General features: G+C 49.7%; 1 protein-coding gene across 2 annotated transcripts in view; it reads left to right on the forward strand.

Annotated features, from left to right (window-relative positions):
• CNTFR (ciliary neurotrophic factor receptor) overlaps positions 1–17,130 on the forward strand; it is a 422,108-nt gene extending 404,978 nt beyond the window's left edge. For both annotated transcript variants that reach the window (XM_083702898.1, XM_083702899.1), the window contains 3 exons: positions 6,976–7,156; positions 13,366–13,510; positions 15,811–17,130. In XM_083702898.1, the coding sequence (XP_083559024.1) occupies positions 6,976–7,156; positions 13,366–13,510; position 15,811 (327 nt within the window). In that variant the 3' untranslated portion in view covers positions 15,812–17,130. The remainder of the gene's footprint in view (positions 1–6,975; positions 7,157–13,365; positions 13,511–15,810) is intronic.
• The last annotated feature ends 4,285 nt before the right edge of the window (positions 17,131–21,415 follow it).

Below are 21,415 nucleotides of genomic sequence, written 5' to 3' on the forward strand. Positions count from 1 at the left end.
TTATCTCACTTACGATCGCTTCCGATCAGCGGCTTTGTTTCAACACCCACTTCCCTTTTTCAAAAAAGAAAAAAAACAATGATCTGCTTTTTGCCCCTGGGGAATTCGGCTCCAGGGACCATGCATTTGCTCCATGAGATGCACAGACATTTCCCCTTACTTTTTAGGAAGAAAAGTACGTCTTATGGAGCGAAAAATACGGTAACTGCTGAAAGAGCTGGTGGCCACCACTAAGTTAGGCGGCTTTCCAATTAGGCATCCTGGAACCGAATCTGTGCCAAAGGTCCACAAAATCTATTTCTGCACGTACGAGCAAGAGGATGCCCTGTTGCGTCGCTGCCTTGGTTGTGTCAGGTGGACGCAATCTCTGCTCTTAATTTTAGTGACTGCAAAAACATGTTTCTAGATGCTATCGATGGTGATTCATCGTTTCTGAAGCTTGTAAGATTGCATTCCAGGAAAATTGATGAGACGAAAGCAGATAAATGAATAACGAGCGTGGTTGCAAATTCACTGGACAGGCGAACAATTTGCCTGTTTAGTGAATAGATATTGGTGGTTATTAATGAATTTCAATATCAGCAGCCATGTACTAAGAGCTGCTGTGCTGCTTACTCAATGCAGGGGCTCCTTGTCTTGAATGGGCTACCCAGAGCCATCCAGACCACACAGAAAACAAGATGCTGGTCTGGACATGCCTTTGGTCTGATCCTGCAGAGCTGTGCTTAGGGTCCCAATTGGCCTGTAGGATACCAATCCAGGGGCCGCGAGACAATTCTTTGCTGGATGTACCCATCTGAGGGGCCGGCGTCTTGGGCGATGCCCTTGGACGGCAACCTCTTTGCCCACCCAGCACCTTCCCATGGCTGCCGGGAAGAACTTCACTTCCAGGAGATGGAAAGAGGAAGGGGCGTGTGGGAAAGGCAGCCGCTGTCACCTCAAGGTTTTCGCCCTTCCCTTGGGCTGGCTTTCCTGTTCTGGCTCCTTAAACACAAAGCATTAAATATTTAGGGCACCGTTTCTTTCCCCTCCCGGCTTTTAAGTGTGTAACTCAAGCCAGCTTGGCCCCCGCTTCCTCCTGCTGCCTCACAGCCACGTCCTGCCCCTGCCCGAGTGCGCTTCTAATGCGCTCAGATGTTCCTTTAATGGATTACCTAGCCAGGAACTGGATACCTTGCCCTAATGGATCGCTAATAGCCTGTTTCTGGTTTCGCAGGCTCCACTGGTTAACTCACACCATCCGCCCCAGCTTCCTGGCCTCCCAAACATGTTGGCCGTCACACTGACACATCTTCCAAAACATGCGCTCGTCACCTGCGGCTATAAGGGTTCGCAAGAGTGCCAGCGCATTGAGCACTGTCCTGTCCGGAGGGATGTCCTTGGGGAGTCTGAGTGATGAAAGTGTTGGCAGTGTGTAAGGGGAAAGCACATTTTTTGGGAGGGGTAGATGCTTTTCTTGGGACATACCAGCCAATTGCAGAAAGGGGGAGCCAAAATGTCAAGGGTCTGAGATAACTCCTCTGCCAGGAAAAGGGTGCAGAGTTTGGAAGGAACAAATGAGCAAGGAAGAACACTGGAACGTGGGGGGGGGGTCATGTTGTGGTCATGAAAGGGGGCAAATGGTTGCTGTCTCAAACAGAACTTAAGAGTTTACCACCTTCTGAAGGAGTCCGTTCCACTGTTGTTGTTTTTTGTTTTTTTAAAAAAATATTAAGAATTTCAACATAACAACTTATCAAAAACATATCATCCTCATTCCCCCCTATTTTTCCCTCCTCCCTCCCCAAACCAGAAACCCATCCTCCCACCCCCACCCCAGACTTCTCTCAGCCCTTCTCTCTGTTTTTTCAGAACATGTTAATCTCTGCATATTACAAAACTGTAAAGATCCTTAAATTATCTATATATATGTTACCAATACAGTGGTACCTCAGGTTACATATGCTTCAGGTTACAGACTCCACTAACGCAGAAATAGTGCTTCAGGTTAAGAACTTTGCTTCAGGATGAGAACAGAAATCGTGCTCCGGTGGTGCGGCGGCAGCAGGAGGCCCCATTGGCTAAAGTGGTGCTTCAGGTTAGGAACAGTTTCAGTTTAAGTACAGATCTCCGGAACGAATTAAGTACTTAACCTAAGGTACCACTGTAATAAATTTGTGTATGTTCAATTCAGTTTGTTGTTTCTTTAAGTATTTTGTCACAGTTGTCCTTGTCACGCAGTTTGTGTGTCACTTTCGCCAATTCCGCAGAGTTCACCAGTTTCTCTTGCCACAATTCTTTGGTGGGGATTTCTTCGTTCTTCCATCCTTGTGCTATTAAGACTCTTACCGCCGTTGTCGCATACATAAATATATTCTTCATTTTCCTTGGCAGGTCTTTCCCTATAATCCCTAACAAAAATGCTTCAAGCTTTTTTACAAATGTTAATTGGAACATTTCTTTCAACTAATATATTATTTCCCAGTAGTTCGTTCCACTGTTGATCAGCTCTTACTTTCAGAAAGTTTTTCCAAATGTTTAATCGATCGGCATCTCCTTTCTTGTAACTTGAAACTATGGGTTCGAGTCCTACTCTCCAGAGCAGGAGAAAACAAGCTTGCTCCCTCGTCCATGTGACAGCCCTTCAGATAGTTGAAGATGTCTATCATATCTCCTCTCAGTCTCCTGTTCTCCCAGCTCCTTCATGGGCTCCTCCTAAGACTTGGTTCCCAGACCTTTGACCATCTTGGTCACCCTCCTCTGCACACCTTCCAGCTTCTCAAAACTGTGGAAGAACTGGACGCAGTATTCCAAGTGTGGTTTGACTAAGGCAGAATGTTGTTGTTGTTTAGTCGTTTAGTCATGTCCGACTCTTCGTGACCCCCTGGACCAGAGCACACCAGGCACTCCTGTCTCCCACCGCCTCCCACAGCTTGGTCAAACTCATGCTGGTAGCTTCGAGAACACTGTCCAACCATCTCGTCCTCTGTCGTCCCCTTCTCCTTGTGCCCTCCATCTTTCCCAACATCAGGGTCTTTTCCAGGGAGTCTTCTCTTCTCCTGAGGTGGCCAAAGTCTTGGAGCCTCAGCTTCACGATCTGTCCTTCCAGTGAGCACTCAGGGCTGATTTCCTTCAGAATGGATACGTTTGTTCTTCTTGAAGTCCATGGGACTCTCAAGAGTCTCCTCCAGCACCATAATTCAAGGCAGAATAGTGTGGTACTATTACTTCTCTTGATCTGGACAATAGACCTCTGTTGATGCAGCCTAGAAGAGCATTGGCTTTTATTACTGCTGAATCACACTGTTGACTCAAGCATTATCACCATACTTGAGAAAAGAGTGATGTAGCTTTGCAGCTTGTCCCAGGAGAAAATGGGTTTATGTGCATGGGTTGGAGAGCCCTAAAACCTAAAGCGCCGGTCATTTGATCAGGGACTAGCATCATGCCATTGCTCCAACTGGAAACATCCCCGTGTACAACAGCACGCAAGAGGTTCTCTGAGGTTACTGAAGTTTTCTACAGGGTCAGAGTGCTTCATTTCTGTTCTCTGCAGCCAACTTGTGCTATTCTGTTAGCAATTTCAAATCCAGACATTACCAGCATAATTTGCTGGACAGTTCAGAAATTCTGCTGAACCCAAACTGCTGGATATCTCCGTCCAAGGTCTTTTGTCAGGACGTTAAATCTGACCTTCCTAGCAGGGCCATTTTAACAAAGTTAGCTAAGACAGCTTGCAAACAAGCCGAAATCTGTCTGATCTGAGTTGTCCTGCCAAGTCGTGCTTTGAGTAGGCAGACAGCTCTTTAAAGGCTTTCTGAATTATTTTGGGAAACTGCACGTCCTGGTCAAATTGACCAGGACAACACAAAATGGGGTGATGACGTTTTGGAACTGCTTTGGTCTCTCCCCATCTCGAAATGGAAGGGCTGGCAGAGAGGCAAGCCTTGGAACCGTCTCTGAGCAATGGCCTGCACGCAGTCAGCTCATGCACGAAGGCGAAACCAGCCTCTAATCTTGGAGAAAGGAGAGGTGCGGAAAGATGATGGTTGGGGGACTCATCTGAACAAGCAAGAGAGCCTAAGGAGAGTATGTGAGCATCTTGGAATTCGGGGGAAGAGTCTTCAGTAAGAAAGCAAAAGCCCCAGACTCTGAGTCGTGCCTTCTAATAAGAATAGTAACAATACAGTGGTACCTCTGGTTGCGAACAGGATCTGTTCTGGAGGCCCGTTCGCAACATGTAAAGAGTGAAACCCGCAGCAGCGTGTCTGTGCACGCGCGGGTTGTGATTCGCCGCTTCTGCACATGTGCGTAACGTCATTTTGCACTTCTGCGCATGTGCAAGCGGCGAAACCTGGAAGTAACCCTGTCCGGTACTTCTGGGTCGCCGCAGGACATAACCTGAAGGAACGTAACATGAAGCAAACGTAACATGAGGTATGACTGTACTAATTTTACTATTTATACCCCGCCCATCTGGATGGGTTTCCCCAGCCACTCTGGGGAACACTAAAAACAGAATAAAACTTCAGACATTAAAAACTTCCCTAAACAGGGCTGCCTTCAGATGTCTTCTAAAAGTCAGATTTCCTTGACATCTGATGGGAGGGTGTTTCACAGGATGAGCACCACCACCGAGAAGACCCTCTGCCTGATTCCCTGTAACCTCGCTTATCACAGTGAGGGAACTGCCAGAAGGCCCTCAGAGCTGGACCTCAGTGTCCGGGCAGAACGATGGGGGTGGAGACGCTCCTTACTAGGCTGAGGCCTTTGCCAGTCCCTGGTCAGTTTTGTCAAGTGAGCAGTTCCGTTGCATCTGGGCTTTAGTCCTGGGCTATTAGCAGGTTCCTTCTGCTTCCTAGTCATCTAACAGAGTCTTCCTTCTAACCCTCCAGCAACCCTTTCCCTTGACTGACAACGCCTCTCCATTCTCTTTCTAGCAATGGAGCTTTTCACCCATGACGTGGAGCATGCAGATCAGGGGTCTGGTGCGTTACCTATGAACCACCTATGAACCCCCCCAATCCAAATACCATTTATATCAATGGTTCCAGCATCTCTCCTCTCCCTTCAGCAAGGAGGACTTTGCAGCAGTCCCAGCTCCTCTCTTGCCTTTGTTAGTGGAGATTATGATTTTGTTTCTATTGTCCAATTCTGATTTTTTTCTATTTTATTTTATTTTTTTATTATTATTTAACAAACAAACAAACCCAGAGTTGTCTAAGAGGCAGCCTAGGTGATAGGACCTGAGCTGGGGGTAAAATGGTTCACTGTTGCCCACCCAACCCGGCCCCAATCCAGGCACCTGCCTTTCCAAAGCTAATGATTCAGGAAAGTTGCTGCTACCATTATTCTGAAAGTGCCAATTTTGTGAGCTTTCTTTTTTTTAAAAAAAGGGCCCAGACGAGGCCTAGTATTAGGTGTGAATTGTGCAGCTCATTCATTTATTGAGTGTATAATGGGGGGAGGCGGAGCAGTTATTTTGTGAAAATTCCCTGCAGTGGAAAAGTCCCTCTTTCCAAGGTTGGTGGCTGAGAACTTGGATGAGCAGAAATGGAAGGGGTGGGCTTGGGACTTTAGGAAAAGTTGTTTGGAAAGAGCTGCACTTCTTCTCAACTGGCCTTCCCCAACTGGTGCCCTCCAGATGTTGCTGTACTACAACTCCCTCCAGCCTCTGCCAGCACAGCTGCTGCAGCTGTGGGAATTGGGGGGGCAGTCCAGAAACACCTGGAGTGCAACACCTGGAGTGTATAGATATAGAAAAGCATTTCACTGGATGGCATGTGCAGGGCCTTGCAGAGCCAGGCAGAAGCCCGGGCCAGGTAGATAATGTGCCCCCCTTTTTTTTTTACCCTGGGGATAGCTGAAGTCTTATAAATAAGTAACTATATAAATAATTTTCACAAAAGTTATGCTGACAAATAATTTTATTTCAAGGCTTGAGCCGTATCTGCATATAAAGACAAAATGGAAAATAGAGATATACAATGTTGTTGTTGTTGTTGTTTAGTCGTGTCCGCCTCTTCATGACCCCCTGGACCAGAGCACGCCAGGCACTCCTGTCTTCCACTGCCTCCCGCAGTTTGGTCAAACTCATGCTGGTAGCTTCGAGAACACTGTCCCACCATCTCGTCCTCTGTCGTCCCCTTCTCCTTGGGCCCTCCATCTTTCCCAGCATCAGGGTCTTTTCCAGGGAGTCTTCTCTTCTCCTGAGGTGGCCAAAGTATTGGAGCCTCAGCTTCAGGATCTGTCCTTCCAGTGAGCACTCAGGGCTGATTTCCTTCAGAATCGATCGGTTTGATCTTCTTGCAGTCCATGGGACTCTCAAGAGTCTCCTCCAGCACCAGAATTCAAAAGCATCAATTCTTCGGCGATCAGCCTTCTTTATGGTCCAGCTCTCACTTCCATACATCGCTACTGGGAAAACCATAGCTTGAACTATACGGACCTTTGTTGGCAAGGTGAGGTCTCTGCTTTTTAAGATGCTGTCTAGGTTAGTGCCTTTTAAAAATACATAGGGAATGTATGCTGACCAAGGCCCCCTTTGGAATCAGAGGCCCGGGCCAAGTGGCCCATATGCCCCCCCCCCCCGGTCTGTGCCTGGGCATGCAATCCCTGATACATTTATCCAAGAGTAAGCCCTGTTATATAACTGGATTTACGTACACCAAAAAGGTTTGCTTCCTATCATCCAGAAAAAACTGTTTGTCTGTTTCAATATGGTTTGGCTCTCATGCCAGTTACTGCTCCTCAAAACCTAGCTGGGTTGGGTGCCCTCTTTGCCAGGCTAGGAATGCCAATCAAGATGCTCTCAGGGGCTTGTCATGGCTTCCAGGTGGCACTTGGCAGCTTCCTAACCTGTGCCATCGGACATTTGGGCACCCCCAGTTCTGCGCGAAGCCATGGCCGCAGCATCTCATCCCCAAGAGGTGCTGGGACAGTGTGACTTCATCGGCAGCCCCCCCTCCCATGACCCTCCCCTTCTCCCCCTTGCAGGTGGAGCTGTCAGACGGGACAACCCACATCATCACCGACGCCTACGCGGGCAAAGAGTACATCATCCAGGTGGCAGCCAAGGACAACGAGATCGGCACGTGGAGCGACTGGAGCGTGGCCGTGCATGCCACGCCCTGGACCGAGGAGCCCAAGCATCTCACCACGGAAGCCCAGGGAGCAGGTGAAGCCATGGAGATGCTGGACGAGGAGGGTTTTCCGTGGGGATGGGAAGAGGGAGTTGTTTCTGGGGGGGGGGGGGAGGAGGTCTCGCTCTGGCAGGGCTAGCGCCAGGGATGGAATCAGATGATGCAGAGGCCCTTAGCTGTGACGTTGACTCTTTATTCAAGAAAACCAGACACAACTCAGCAGCAGTTGGTCCCCACTTTCCACCCTTCTGCAGGCTCCTCCTCTCATCATCATCATCATCATTATTTATTATTTATACCCCGCCCATCTGGCTGTGCTTCTCCAGCCACTCTGGGCGGCTTCCAAGAAAATATTAAAATGCAGTAATGCACCAAACATTTAAAGCTTCCCTAAACAGGGCTGACTTGAGATGTCTTCTAAAAGTCTGGTAGTTGTTGTTCTCTTTGACATCTGGTGAGAGGGCGTTCCATAGGGCAGGTAGTAATAGCAATTTATTATTTGTACCCCGCCCATCTGGCTGGGTTTCCCCAGCCACTCTGGGCGGCTTCCAACAAAGATTAAAAATACATTAAAATGTCACACATTAAAAAATTCCCTGAACAGGGTGCCACTAGCCGTGCCTTATGAGGAACGGCTAAGGGAGCTGGACATGTTTAGCCTGGAGAAGAGGAGGTTAAGGGGTGATATGATAGCCATCTTCAAATATATAAAAGGATGTCACATAGAGGAGGGAGAAAGGTTGTTTTCTGCTGCTCCAGAGAAGCGGACACGGAGCAATGGATCCAAACTACAAGAAAGAAGATTCCACCTAAACATTAGGAAGAACTTCCTGACAGTAAGAGCTGTTTGACAGTGGAATTTGCTGCCAAGGAGTGTGGTGGAGTCTCCTTCTTTGGAGGTCTTTAAGCAGAGGCTTGACAACCATATGTCAGGAGTGCTCTGATGGTGTTTCCTGCTTGGCAGGGGGTTGGACTCGATGGCCCTTGTGGTCTCTTCCAACTCTATAATTCTATGATTCTACCGAAAAAGGCCCTCTGCCTGGTTCCCTGTAACTTGGCTTCTCGCAGCGAGGAAACCGCCAGAAGGCCCTCAGAGATGCACCTCAGTGTCCAGGCAGAACGATGGAGGTGGAGATGTTCCCAAATATTTCCCAAGCATCTCAAACTGCATCTGCTCCCCTCTGGGATCTGGTTGTGCCCTTCTTATTATCCTGTGCATTCTTGAAGACTGGGGTGGCAGGGGAACTTGTTGATGCCAGAGAGGGAGGCTCCTGGGATTATTCAGCAGCTCTTGACACACACAGCCTTTCCGCTTCATGCTGTGATTCCTGCATGTTCAGGGGTTGGAACCCCTTCCAGTTCTTCTTTACTTCTGCGTAGCCCGTTTTGCAGACCAGGTGGGAGATTCCACATCAGAACAAAAGCGGTTGGAGGGTGGCAGTCAGGCGGGCCACATCCCCTTCTGTGGGTGCTGATATTGTCTGCGCCTGAGGCCCACTAGATCTGGAGTCCTCGGCCAACAGGGAAACAGGTCCCAGATGTGGCCGACATCTGGGAGGTCCTGTAGCCAGCTTTGAAAGTTGAGGAAGTTGCAATGCATGGCTCGCCGCAGCCAGCCCTGTAACACCCAGGATTCCTGTGTGCTCCCACAGTTGCTCAGAGATAAGGAGTTTTGCAAAACAGACCCTTCTTTCCATGCCAAAGATGGGCAGTGCTGGCATAGAAGACTTTTGAACTTTTGCAAGAATCCATCCTTTTTGCTTTGGAAGGAAAGTGGTGGTGAGTTGGGTGCTTCCCTATGGAGTGTTGTGGGAGTGGGTTTTCTGCTCTGCCAGGGGGCTCAATGAAAGACCCTTCCCAGGGCTCTGATTTCTGTGACCCCAAGGAGTTTCTGCCCTGCTACCTTTGGAGTGGCTCTTCTGGGGTTAATGCGCCCATTTTGAAGGGCAAAGGCATGGAACCATGGAAGGGGAGAGGGCTCTTGCGCTCCAATCCTGCTTGCAGACGTTTCCCATTGGGACGTCTACATGGCCACTGCGGGGACAGGATGCTGGACTAGGTGGGCTATTTGGCATGATCCAGCAAGCTTTCTTTATGTTCTTAAAGGACCCCTGACCATTAGGTCCAGTCGTGGCCGACTCTGGGGTTGTGGCACTCATCTCGCTTTATTGGCCAAGGGAGCCGGCGTACAGCTTCCGGGTCATGTGGCCAGCAGGACTAAGCCGCTTCTGCCGAACCAGAGCAGCGCACGGAAACGCCGTTTACCTTCCTGCCGGAGCGGTACCTATTTATCTACTTGCACTTTGACATGCTTTTGAACTGCTAGGTTGGCAGGAGCAGGGACTGAGCAATGGGAGCTCACCCCGTCGCGGGGATTCGAACCGCCGACCTTCTGATCGGCAAGCCCTAGGCTCTGTGGTTTAACCCATAGTGCCACCTGCGTCCCAAACTCTTTATGTTCTTACGTGAGGGTATAAACAACTATGACTACCTGAATGATGCCCCTGCCACCCCAAAGTGGTTTTTCCATTGGGGTGCCCATTTCTTAAGCTCTGTGCTGTGTCTCTTTAAGTGTTTCTGGCTGGAACACCGTTCATTAGGCTTGCAAAGTCCCCGTTTCTCTCGACAGCACCACCACACAATACAACTCTCCTCCTCCAGAAGAGGTTCTTGCTTCTACCAACACCTCCAACAGTAACAGTGCTGCTGGCCAAGGAGATAGGCTTGCATAGATCTTCACAGGTTTATCAAAGGAGCTGAGGTCCTGCAGTGACTTTATCCGTGTTCCGAATTCCAGACCCCAAGACATAGTGATGGCCCTGAAAAGGAGTCACACAAGTTCAGAGGAAGTTGCTTTGGGCTTATCCAGACTTCCTCTTGTCCCACTTCCCTCCGGAGAGAACTGCTCTTTGGCACTTAATCAGAGCAAACAGCCATCCAGGGGTTCTGTGGATTGCTGTTTGTTCTGATTCAGCACTAAAGAGCAGGCTTTTTCCTGGGAGAGGAGTGGGGCAAGGGGGAAAGCACTCGGACCCATGCTTTATTGGCACAGTAGAAGTGTGGACAAGGCCTTTGTCTGGCCCAGCCTAGTACTGTCTGCCCTGATGGGCAGCTGCTCATTCTCCTGAGTTGTCTCAGGCAAAGAAGGGTAGCTAGCTGTATCCTTTTAAACTGGAGATGCCTGCTGGAAAGAAGATTCTGATTAAACATCAGGAAGGACTTTTAAGCAGACGTTCTCCATTGTCTCCTGAGACAGTTGTTTGCCAAGAAGGATGGCCAATGGTAAGGGATTATTCAGCTGTGAGTTGGACTAGATGACCCTTGGGGTCCTTTGCATGATCCTGCATGCAAATCCCATGCTCTGCCCACTGGGCTAAAGTCCCTCTCCCATCATGGAGGCAGAGAGGTCTGTTAATAGCTGTGAACCATGATAATTCAATGGAACTTCCTTGTTCAGATGCAGTTTACCTCTAATGCCAGGGATGGAGGAAAGGTCAGCCAGCCTCATGCTCTTCTTGCGACCTTCCCAGCGGCTCATGGTAGGATCAGAACACAGGATCAGATGGACCTGGGTCTGATCCTGCAAAGCTGCTCTTCCGCCTGCCACTTGCCAGCTGGCTATGCTCTCCCCACCAGGAAAGGGCAGCGGGGTTTCAGGAAATGTGGGAACCAGAACAGGCCGTGTGCTTCGCAAAATCTCTGGCAAAAGGCGCTGTCCAGTGTGGGTTTTTGTAGCAGCACACAACGGGAAGCCTGTTAGCGAGGAAAGCCGCAAAGTTAACAACTCTCTGTTTCTAGGAAAGAGCTGGGCTGGCTTCCAAGTGCATAATGTGATATCAGCCTCTGGCTTCCCAGAAGCAGCCGTGCAGCGTCCGGGCTGGTCCCCTCAGCTGGCACCGGCGCTCATGGGGTTGGGAAATCGAGCAAAAAAAAAAATGCTGTCCACTACTAGGAAAGCACCGGGAGGCCTGCCAAAGACCCTCGGGGCGTCTGGTTGTGCGCACACACATGGGGGAATGTGTAAATTATCGGTGCTGCCCAGCTGCATGACAGACTGTATAGAGACGGCACATTTTGGCATGCCAAGGGGGTCAGCTCTTGGGGCTGCCATGCAAGTGAAATCACCTGACAGATTTGGAGAATGTTGCAAACCGCATAAACCCAGGCTACGCAACATCACCCATGCTCCCCTCTTTGGTCCTGTTCAGTTCTTTAAGGTGGCCATTGGTGTGTTGGGGACGGGCTGGGGTCTCTCTGCGCCTGATATGTCTTTGGATGCCCCTTGGTCCAGAAATAGCCAAAGTCCAAGCCTGAACATTATTCCCACCTTTCCTTGGGCTTGCTTTTATGGTTATAGGAAGCAGGTGGCACTTGTGGTCTAAACCACGGAGCCTCTTAGGTTTGCTGATCAGAAGGTTGGCAGTTCGAATCCCCACGATGGGGAGAGCTCCCGTTGCTCTGTCCCAGCTTCTGCCAACCTAGCAGTTCAAAAGCACGCCAGCACAAGTAGATAAATAGATATGGTTGCAGTGGGAAAGTATACAGCATTTCCGTGGCTCTGGCTTCCTTCACGGTGTCCCGTTGTGCCAGAAGTGGTTTAGTCCTGCTGGACACATGACCCGGAAAGCTGTCTGTGGGCAAATGCCAGTTCACTCGGCCTGAAAGCGAGATGAGCGCCGCAACCCCATAGTCGCCTTTGACTGGACTTACCCATCCAGGGGTCCTTTACCTTTTTACCTGTTTATGGTTGAGCAAGTGCAAGTCGCTTTCAAGAACTACACCGAATAGTCACATCAGTGCAAGACAGGGGATTTCAAGGCTGGAAATATTTTGCAAGTGTCACCTGCTTTCTCATCTTTTTCCTCTACCTGTTCACTGGTTTTGATTGCCTTAATGCTGGTGTGACAAAGTGTCCCCGTGACATCACCCCAGCCAGTTTGGGATCATGCAGCCAATGTTACAGTGCCACAGTGCAACATACCCAATTAGCTCAGGTTGTGTGATGATTGTCAGTAACAATAAATGCATGCCTCCTCGTGCCCCCCACTCCCCCCCCCAAAGGCAAAACAAGTAACTCTTTGTGACCATTTGCGTCCAAGAAAGATTGAAGAAGGAAATCAGTGATGATCAGTGTCCTGCAACTTGGACTTTAGCATGAGCAGAGACTGCCCTCTGGTGGCCATGCGGCTTGGCATGCAAGTAGGAAGGGCAGCAGGCATCTTGCAAGAGTTCATTGCAACTCTAAGCCCCATTGACGCCAATGGCATTAATTGCTCTCCTAATGAATGTCGTTTAGCAATGTTCTCCAGTGGGGTGCACTTCCTCATCCATCTCTTGGTGGTCCCTGTGTGGTGCTGTGAAAATAGCACCCAACATTATTATTCATATTAATATTATTCATTTCATCCTTATCCTGCCATTCCAACATGGAGCGCAGGACATTCTCGCCCACCCCTCACAACAACCCTGCAGAGTAGGCCTGGGTGAGAGACAGCAGCGTTGAGGGAAGAGACCTTATTTGGAAAATCAATACAACCCAGGTAGTTAAGAAAGCCCAACAGAGACTCCATCTCCTCAGAGTATTGCGGAAGAATGATGTCGATAAACATTTGATGATCTCCTTCTACCGGTCCACAATAGAAAGTGTCCTTTCATACTGCATCACGGTGTGGGACGCTGGTTTGACATCAACTGATAGGAAGTGCCAACCTAGCAGTTCAAAAGCATGTCAAAGTGCAAGTAGATAAATAGGTACCGCTCCGGCAGGAAGGTAAACGCCATTTCCGTGCACTGCTCTGGTTCGCCAGAAGCGGCTTAGTCCTGCTGGCCACATGACCCGGAAGCTGTACGCCGGCTCCCTCGCCCAGTAAAGCGAGATGAGTGCCGCAACCCCAGAGTCGTCCACGACTGGACCTAATGGTCAGGGGTCCCTTTACCTTTACATTCTGCATGGACTAGTTGCATGGCAACATGTGCAAATGGCTTGAGATACCTATTAGGTCCATAAATTACCATATAGCATCTATTCAACAAATAAAACAGCAACAATTTGTTGTTGAAAAGGGACAGCTGGACATATAAAGCTGGACTCCATTACCTTCAGGAGCTGAGGGCCTCATCAAACCTAAATCCGGCCCTGACTGTACATGACTCCATGGGGCAACGGGGGGGGGGGGCCTGGACGCCTGCTCTACCTGTGCCCCAGGCATTAATCCCTTTCCCTTCCTTTCCCCCTCTCCTTCAGAGACGACGACCGCCAGCACCTCAGCCTTTGTGGTCCCCACCACCAGCAGCATCGGGAACTCGGAGGAGCAAGGCAGCGATGGAGCCATTGCCCTCTCCTGGGTGGCTAGTCTGCTATTGGTGGCTTTCAGCATCCACTTTATTTAGTGAGTGTCTCTTAGGGCCCCTCATTGTGGGACGAAGGGGGCGGGGGGAAAAGGGAAAAGAAAGCAGGGGGGATTGTATGGAAGCTGGCATCTGTCTGTCTCGGGAGATGCTGGAGGGGTCCGCCTTTGGGGGTGAGGTCAAGCCGTGGGGAGGTTGTGGCTGTTGGGACCATGGACCACTCTCCCTGTGGACTCTCCTTCCTTGGAGGTTTCTCAGCAGAAAGTTTTCCTGATGTTTGGCCCCCTGAGAACAGGATGCCGGACTAGACAGGCTCTCCATGGGATCTTTTTTTTGGTTAGATTGTTTTTATTAATTTCCCAATAAAAGATATCCAATTAACATATCAAATCATAATCCAATAAAAATACAAAACTAAAATAAAAAAAAGGTCGAATTACCGTATTTTTCCTTCTATAACACGCAGATTTTTTCTTCTAAAAAGGAAGGGGAAATGTCTGTGCGTGTTATAGAGTGAATGTGTGTTCCCTGGAGCCATATGGTGCGAGGGGAGGCAAAAAAAAAGCAGGCAAAAATCGCGCGTCTCCTAAAAGGGAAAGCTGAAAACAGGAAGCGGCTGCTTTCCTGCATTCTGCCTCAGGGTCTTACTGCCCACCCTGCTCTGTTTCCTTGCTGTGTTTGCTCAAACGGAACAAAGAGCAGGGAAAGCCCCTCCCCTCCAGGCAAGCAGAGGGGAAAACATGCAGGAGGGAGAGAGAGAGAGAGAGAACGCGTGCGAGCTGGCTGGCTTGGGTGGGTAGGTGAGGGAAAACTTTTGCCTTCCTTTCCTCCCTCCCGTTATACCCCTCTCCTGCATTCTTAGCCAGCTGCTTCTCTGCACACCCCTCTCGTGCTCCTTGTCCGTTCTGTGTTTTTCCTTCCCTTCCCACTTAAAATGTGGTTAAAAAGCATGGATCCACATGGATCCTCAGGATCTTTGCATTGGGTCAGCCCAAATTCACCATCAGACCACATAGCATGTCCATGGCTACAGCCTGCCCCCCAAAAATCACGCACCCACTGTTGCCTGGGGCTGCAATGGTGCAAAAACGTGGTTAAAAAGCATGGATCCACATGGATCCTCAGGATCTTTGCACTGGGTCAGCCCAAATTCACCATCAGAGCACACAGCATGTCCATGGCTACAGCCTGCCCCCCCAAAATCACGCACCCACTGTTGCCTGGGGCTGCAATGGTGCAAAAACGTGGTTAAAAAGCATGGATCTACATGGATCCTCAGGATCTTTGCATTAGGTCACCCCAAATTCCCCATCAGATCACATAGCATGTCCATGGCTACAGCCTGCCCCCCAAAAATCACACACCCACTGTTGCCTGGGGCTGCAATGGTGCAAAAACGTGGTTACAAACCATGGATGCACAGGGATTCTCAGGATTTTTGCATTGGGTCACCCCAAATTCACCATCAGATCACATGTCTGTGGCCACAGCATGAAGCACAAAAATGATACATCCACTGTTTCATTCAGAATGTTTTTTCCCTTGTTTTCCTCCTCTAAAAACGATGTGCGTGTTATGGTCAGGTGCGTGTTATAGAGCGAAAAATACGGTATCTTCTGAATTGTAATTATTACTGTATTTTTCGCTCTATAAGACGCACTTTCCCCCTCCTAAAAAGTGTGTGTCTTATAGAGCGAATGCAGGCTGTGTGGCTATTCCAGAATCCAGAACAGCTAGAGGGATCTCTGCGCAGCACTCCCCCTTGCTGTTCTAGCTTCTGGCTTAGCCCCTCAGTCCCTGCCCCCACCTCCCGGAAAAGCCCCCAAGAGCTGCGCGGGCTGCCCTCCTCCCTCCTCGGGGAAAAGCCTGCAAGCACCGCAGACACGCTCCTCGCGGCTCATGAAAGGGAGCGCTGAGCAGAGCCTGGGATGCATACAGGCTCTGCTCAGCACTCCCTTTAAAGAATATTTTTTTTCTTGCATTCCCCCTCTAAAAACTAGGTGCGTCTTACGGAGCGAAAAATATGGTAATTTTACGGCTTCCCATAGTCTGCACCTTGAAGCATGTCCAAATCTCAGTCCTGCCTCTCATCAATTTTTCCATATTTCCACATCTCGATTTTAACTCTCCAAGGCTCTCCATAGGATCTTGTGGTAGCCAATTTCCTCCTCTCTCGCCATCGCTGCCCCCAGTGGCAGTGAGTTCCAGGGTTTAACAAGAGGCGGTGACGACCACCACCAATTTGAATGGCTGGCTCAGAGGTTGGCCAGTGTGGGAACAGGATACTGGACTGGGGGGGCACTTCTTGAATTCACTTTCCTTTCCCTCCCCCTTCCTCTAGACTCGGCCTCGGAGCCCCGCTGAGGAGGTCCCCGACTCACCGGAACGTCTGTCTTTGCTTCTGTTTTGCACATGGTCTGAAGGACGTGTTCCGTTTCTCTTCATCGCTGCACTCCCCGGAAGGCCGAGCCCCCCCCAAAAAAGATCCAAGGGGGCCCAGGCTCTCCGCCTGCCCGCCCGCCCACCCACCTGCCACCCAACCAACTACAAACTTTCCTGGAACTTTGCAAAGCCGCCTGACTAAACCTTCAAAAGGACAGAGGAGCTCTCCTCGCACGCGAAAGAGACAGGCGGGAATGTGGGGTGGGATCGGGGGGGGAGTTTGGGCGGGGGGAGGAGAAAGGCAGGCCTGAAGTGGGGGGGGGAGGGAGGGAGGGAGCAGCAGCCTGGAGCACCAGCCACCCCCCGGCCCCGGGTTCAGATCATACAGCTAAACCACCACGCCAAAGACCCTCTGCTGGGCATGCTTCGAACCCGCAGCCCGGTTCCTGGACACAGGAGCGTGACAGACGGACGGACGGACAGGGCGGCTCCGGGAGGGGAGGCCACGAACCTGATGCCCAGGGGGCTGCCCCACAAGGCCAGCGTTCCTCTTCCTCCCCTTCCTCCTCTTGGCAGCTGTGAGAGAACGAACCTTTGAGCCCTCGGCCGGGCACAGAGAGAGTCAAATGTGCCCAGGGAGGCATCGCGGCTCTGCCCCACACATCCCGGTGGGGGGCGGAATAAAGCAAGCGCCCCACCAGGAGCCACGAGATGGGTGTGTCAAGACAGCTGGCGGGTCTTTGTTTTTTAAAAGAAGCCGTTCATAACTGTCCCACCGAAGGAGACGTTGGGAGGGGGTCCCATCTTGGAAAACACACGCTCACCCCTTCCCTCCTGCCCCATTTGTAGCTGTGTGTCCCCTTCCGTTTATACAGAGAAACTCCTTAGGTTTGTGTATTGGTCTTATTATTGGGGAGTGGGATGTATACCCGATGGAACTGTAGCTAAACTAAGATGTCCTCTTGGCCCCCCACCTCACCCAAAACTGCCCTGTTCCCTCTCTTCGCTCCTTCCCCAAGTCCTGTTTTGTAAGAATCCGGCTTCCCCAAATTCCCTTCCTCTCCCTCCCTCCCCTCGTTTCAAAGTGCAGTATTGAACACCCTACGCCCTATTATTCCAAAACGATAATATGCTGTATTTGAACTTTTTATAGATGTGTATATATATATAAAAAAAAACTTTTAAAACCACACACACTTCACTGAAGGAAAAACAGAAAAAAAACACCCGCACTCACACAAGAGAGAGATTGTTCATTAAATGTGACCATTTCATTATGGGTTTTTGTGTGAATGTGGTAAATGGTTTGGTTTGGAGCCTTGAAACGAGGAAGAAGGAGGAGGATCTGCCATCTCATAAACGAAGGTGCCAAGGCAATAAGGGGGGCACATGGGACAGGACACACACATAAGGGGCACCTTGAGGTGTCTTTGCAAACTTCGTCCCACCACTAGGAAGAACTTTCTGGCGGCAAAAGCCCATTGACGGTGGAGCAGATTCCCGAAGAAGGTGGTGGTCTCTCCTTCCTTGGAGGTTTTTAAGTAGAGGTTGGATGGCCGCCTTCCAGGTGTTGTGATTCCAGGTAATGGAGGGGCTCGATTGGATGACCCTCAGGGTCACTTCCAACTCTGCAGCTTTGAGATTCAATCATCCTCATCATCAAACCTTTATTGGCATCACTTACAAACATTCAGAATAAATAGGCCAGTGCGAACTTGTCGCCATTTAATAATAATAATTATAATAATAAGAAATATATATTATTTCTACCCTGCCTACTGGCTGGGTTTTCCCAGCCACTCTGGGCAGCTCCCAGTAGAATATTAAAAACACAATAAAACATCAAACAGTAAAAGCTTCCCTAAACAGGCCTGCCGTCAGATTTCTTCTAAAAGTCAGATAGTTGTTTATTTCCTTGACATCTGATAGGAGGGTGTTTCACAGGGCAGGTGCCACCACCGAGAAGGCCCTCTGCCTGGTTCCCTGTAGCTTCACTTATCACAATGAGGGAACCGCCAGAAGGCCCTCGGCGCTGGACCTCAGTGTCCGGGCAGAATGATGGGGGTGGAGACGCTCCTTCAGGTATACTGGGCCCAGACCATTTCTGGGCTTTAAAGGTCAGCACCAACACTTTGAATTGTGCTCAGAAATGTACTATGCTCATTTCAATTTCTGAAAAAGAAATAATGGCCAATTCCACATTTATGACCCCTACCCTGCACATATTACCTCCAAAGTCCTCTTGACTCTGATGGTGTTAATGTTCAAATAACCTTCCTTCTGGCATTACAACCTTATTTTAATTTTTGGTTGATGAATCAGTTCTTATTTGGATGTGAAAGGTGCCTCTTCTTCAAATCTCTTCCAGGGCCCAGCAGTGGAATGGGTCCTGTTCTGTGGGGACACTTTCCCCCCATCCCTGGGATAGCTCAGTCAGTAAAGCAAGGGGCTCTTAATCTCAGGGTTGTGTGTTCGAGCGAAAGACTCCTGCCTCCAATAGGGTTGGACTAGATGACCCTTGGGGTCCCTTCCAAGTCTATGATTCTATATCTCCCCCACCCCAGCACTTCCTATCCAGTGGATTCCCAACACTTCTACACCCCTCCAGATTTTGGGTCATGCAGACTCACTCCAAGCCCTGCTCACCTGTCTTTGAAACGGGGGGTGCTCTGAATGCAGAAGGTCCCAGGTAGGAGGCCTGGTTTATTCAGGTGAGAAGGATCTCAGGTACCAAGGCAGGTAAGAAGGAACAAACCCTTGTGTTGCAATACAGAAGAATCTGCTCAATTACAGCTGCAACACATGGCTAATAAATGTAGTAAATGTATTATTATTAGTGGTTAGAAACACCACAACTTTCAATGGATGATGTCCAACAGTATTGTGGTGGTGGGTGTTCCAACGTGAAGAATTCAATAGCAACCAGCAAACAAGCAGAACAGAACAGTATATGCGGACTGAATCAACTGTTTCGAAGAGGAATCTTCATCAGCAAATAATTTTTGATAGAATATCCATACAGGTAAATGTAATACTTGTGGGGTCAGAGCCCCCTTAGTGTGTGATCTTCTCCCTCCTGCATTTTCGAGGGAAATTTGTTCCTTGTATACGCATCCCACATTCTTCTCCAAAGAGCTCAAGGTGGCGTAATCGTTCTCCTTCCTCCATTAATCCTCACAACAACCCTGTGAGGTAGGTTAGGCTGAAAGGCAGGGACTGTTAACCCCCAAGGTCACACGCCCAGTGAGCTTCAATACCAAGCAAGGATTTGAACCCCTATTTCTCAGGTTCTAGCTCAGTGCTCTAACCGTTACACCACACTCCTTTGACAAATCAATGTGCAGGCATCCACCTGTCATGAGGATTATGTCAACCCAGATGCACATTGTTCGGGGTCCCTCCAACGTGGTGTTGGAACTCCAGCAGCCATCAACATCTGCAACTGGACCACAGAGGGAGGTTGTGGTCCTGTCCCATTGCAGGATTTCTGCAGCAATTCATCTGATGCTTGGGCATGAGCCCTGGACCCTTTGCTTGAACTGGAAAAGAAGGTTGTGCAATTCATACAGGCAAGAGTTCCAAATGAGTGGGGCTTTCGAAAGGCTGCTGCTTGGTTTTATTCACCTTACTTGGAGAGCATTTTTTGCAGAGGAGAGCCTAACATGGAGCAATTTTCCACCATCCCAGGTTGGGTTTCTGACAACTCCAGATAAATTTAGATCTTAGGTAATGGTGGTGTGATGGCCTGGGAATCTGATTCAGAGGCTGAACCGGAGGAATCCCAGCCTGCACAGGAGTCCCCCCCTCCAGGGCCGGCTGAACTGGGGCAGGGCCTTGATTCTGAGGAGCCTGCACCTGGGCCGGATCCTCAGGAGCAGGCACCAGGTGAATCCACTCTGGCTCCAGAGGTGGTTGAGGACTCAGTGCCTACAGGTGAGTCTCCCCCTGGGCCCAGCAACCCTTCGGCCTCTCCTGAACTGCAGAGGCTCAGGGCAGAGAGGCAAAGGGAACTGGTTTCTCCCAGGAGGAGTGCTTGCCTCCAGGCCAGGAGAGGCGGGTCTCCTGGGGGCCGGGGCCATCCCTGGCCTCAGAGAAGATAAAGGCCAGTCAGCCCAGTCCCAGGTTGCGGGAGCAACGTCGTCGAAGAGCTGTTTTGGCCAGCATCCAGTCCTGTTCCCCCAAAGTTCCTGCCCTTGCCCGGCTTCTCGTTGTGGACCCCGCCTAGCCCGTGGAGGACTGTCTGCTGACCCTCGACTCAGGTCCTGGACCTCGCCCCACGGTAACCTCCCCCCTGGACCAGCACAGGTGGTGTCAGATGACCCTGGGTGGGAACTATTCAGGATAAAAACATGGAGCTGGAAGGTTGGAAGGATCCCTCAAGTCATCTAGTCCATCGTTTTACAATGCAGGAATTTCAACTAAGCTTAGGGCCCTTGTATTTACGGGACCACCTCTCCTGGAATACCCTTAAGGTCCATGAATATTCATAGTTTAGAAGTCCCGGGCCCTAAGGAAGTCAAACTATCCTCCACCAGGGCCAGGGCCTTCTCAGTGGTGGCTCCGACCTGGTGGAATGCTCTGTCCCATGAGACCAGGGCCCTGCAGGATTTAACCTCCTTCCATCGGGCATGTAAGACAGAGCTATTCTGCCCAGCTTTCAATTTGAATTCAGACTGATCTTTTATTTCCCTTCTCTTCCCTCCCCCTCCCCTTTTATGTTGATTACCCGCTCTGGGATCCCACTGCTAATTCTCCCCTGGTCTCCTCGCTGGCCCAAGTAGGACTAACTTAGCCAGCTAGCCCTGATGATCATCTAATGTTTATTGGATGGATTTCCCCCCAAATTGATTTTGGAATTCTGAATTTATTTTTATTCACATTTTATACTGTATTTTATAATGGTTTTTGCTGCATCAAGTGTTTTACATTTGTTGTTAGCCGCCCTGAGCCCGGTTTTCTGAACCAGGAAGGGCGGGGTATAAAACTAAAATTAAAAACTAAAGCCTCCCAGACAGACGGCCATCCAACCTCTGCTTAGAAACCTCCAAGGAAGGAGACTCCACCACCTTCCATGGGAGACCATTCCACTGTTAAACAGTTTTTACTCTCAGAAAGTTCTTCCTGATGTATAGTTTGAATATCCTTTCTTATAACTTGAATCCATTGGTTCAAGTCCTAACTTCCAGAGCAGGAAAAAACAAGCTTGTTCCCACTGCCATGGGGCAGCCCTTGAGATATTTGAAGATGGTACTCATATCTGCACTCAGTCTCCTCTTTTCCAGGCTAAACATACCCTGCTCCTTCAACCATTCCTCATCAGGCTTGGCTTCCAGACCCTTGATCACCTTCCAGCTTGTCAACATCCTTCTTAAATTGTGGTGCCCAGAATTGGACACAGTATTCCAGGTGTGATCTGACCAAGGCAGAAGAGAGTGGGACTATGACTTCGGTTGAAGTATACTTCTGTTGATGCAGCCCAGAATAGTATTACCTTTTTTGCTGCTGAATCACACTGTTGACTCATCTTAAGTTTGTGGTCCACCAAGACCCCTAGATCCTTTTCA

Source organism: Podarcis gaigeae (genome assembly GCF_964106915.1).
Source record: "Podarcis gaigeae genome assembly, chromosome: 11".
In the NCBI taxonomy this organism is placed as follows: Eukaryota; Metazoa; Chordata; class Lepidosauria; order Squamata; family Lacertidae; genus Podarcis; species Podarcis gaigeae.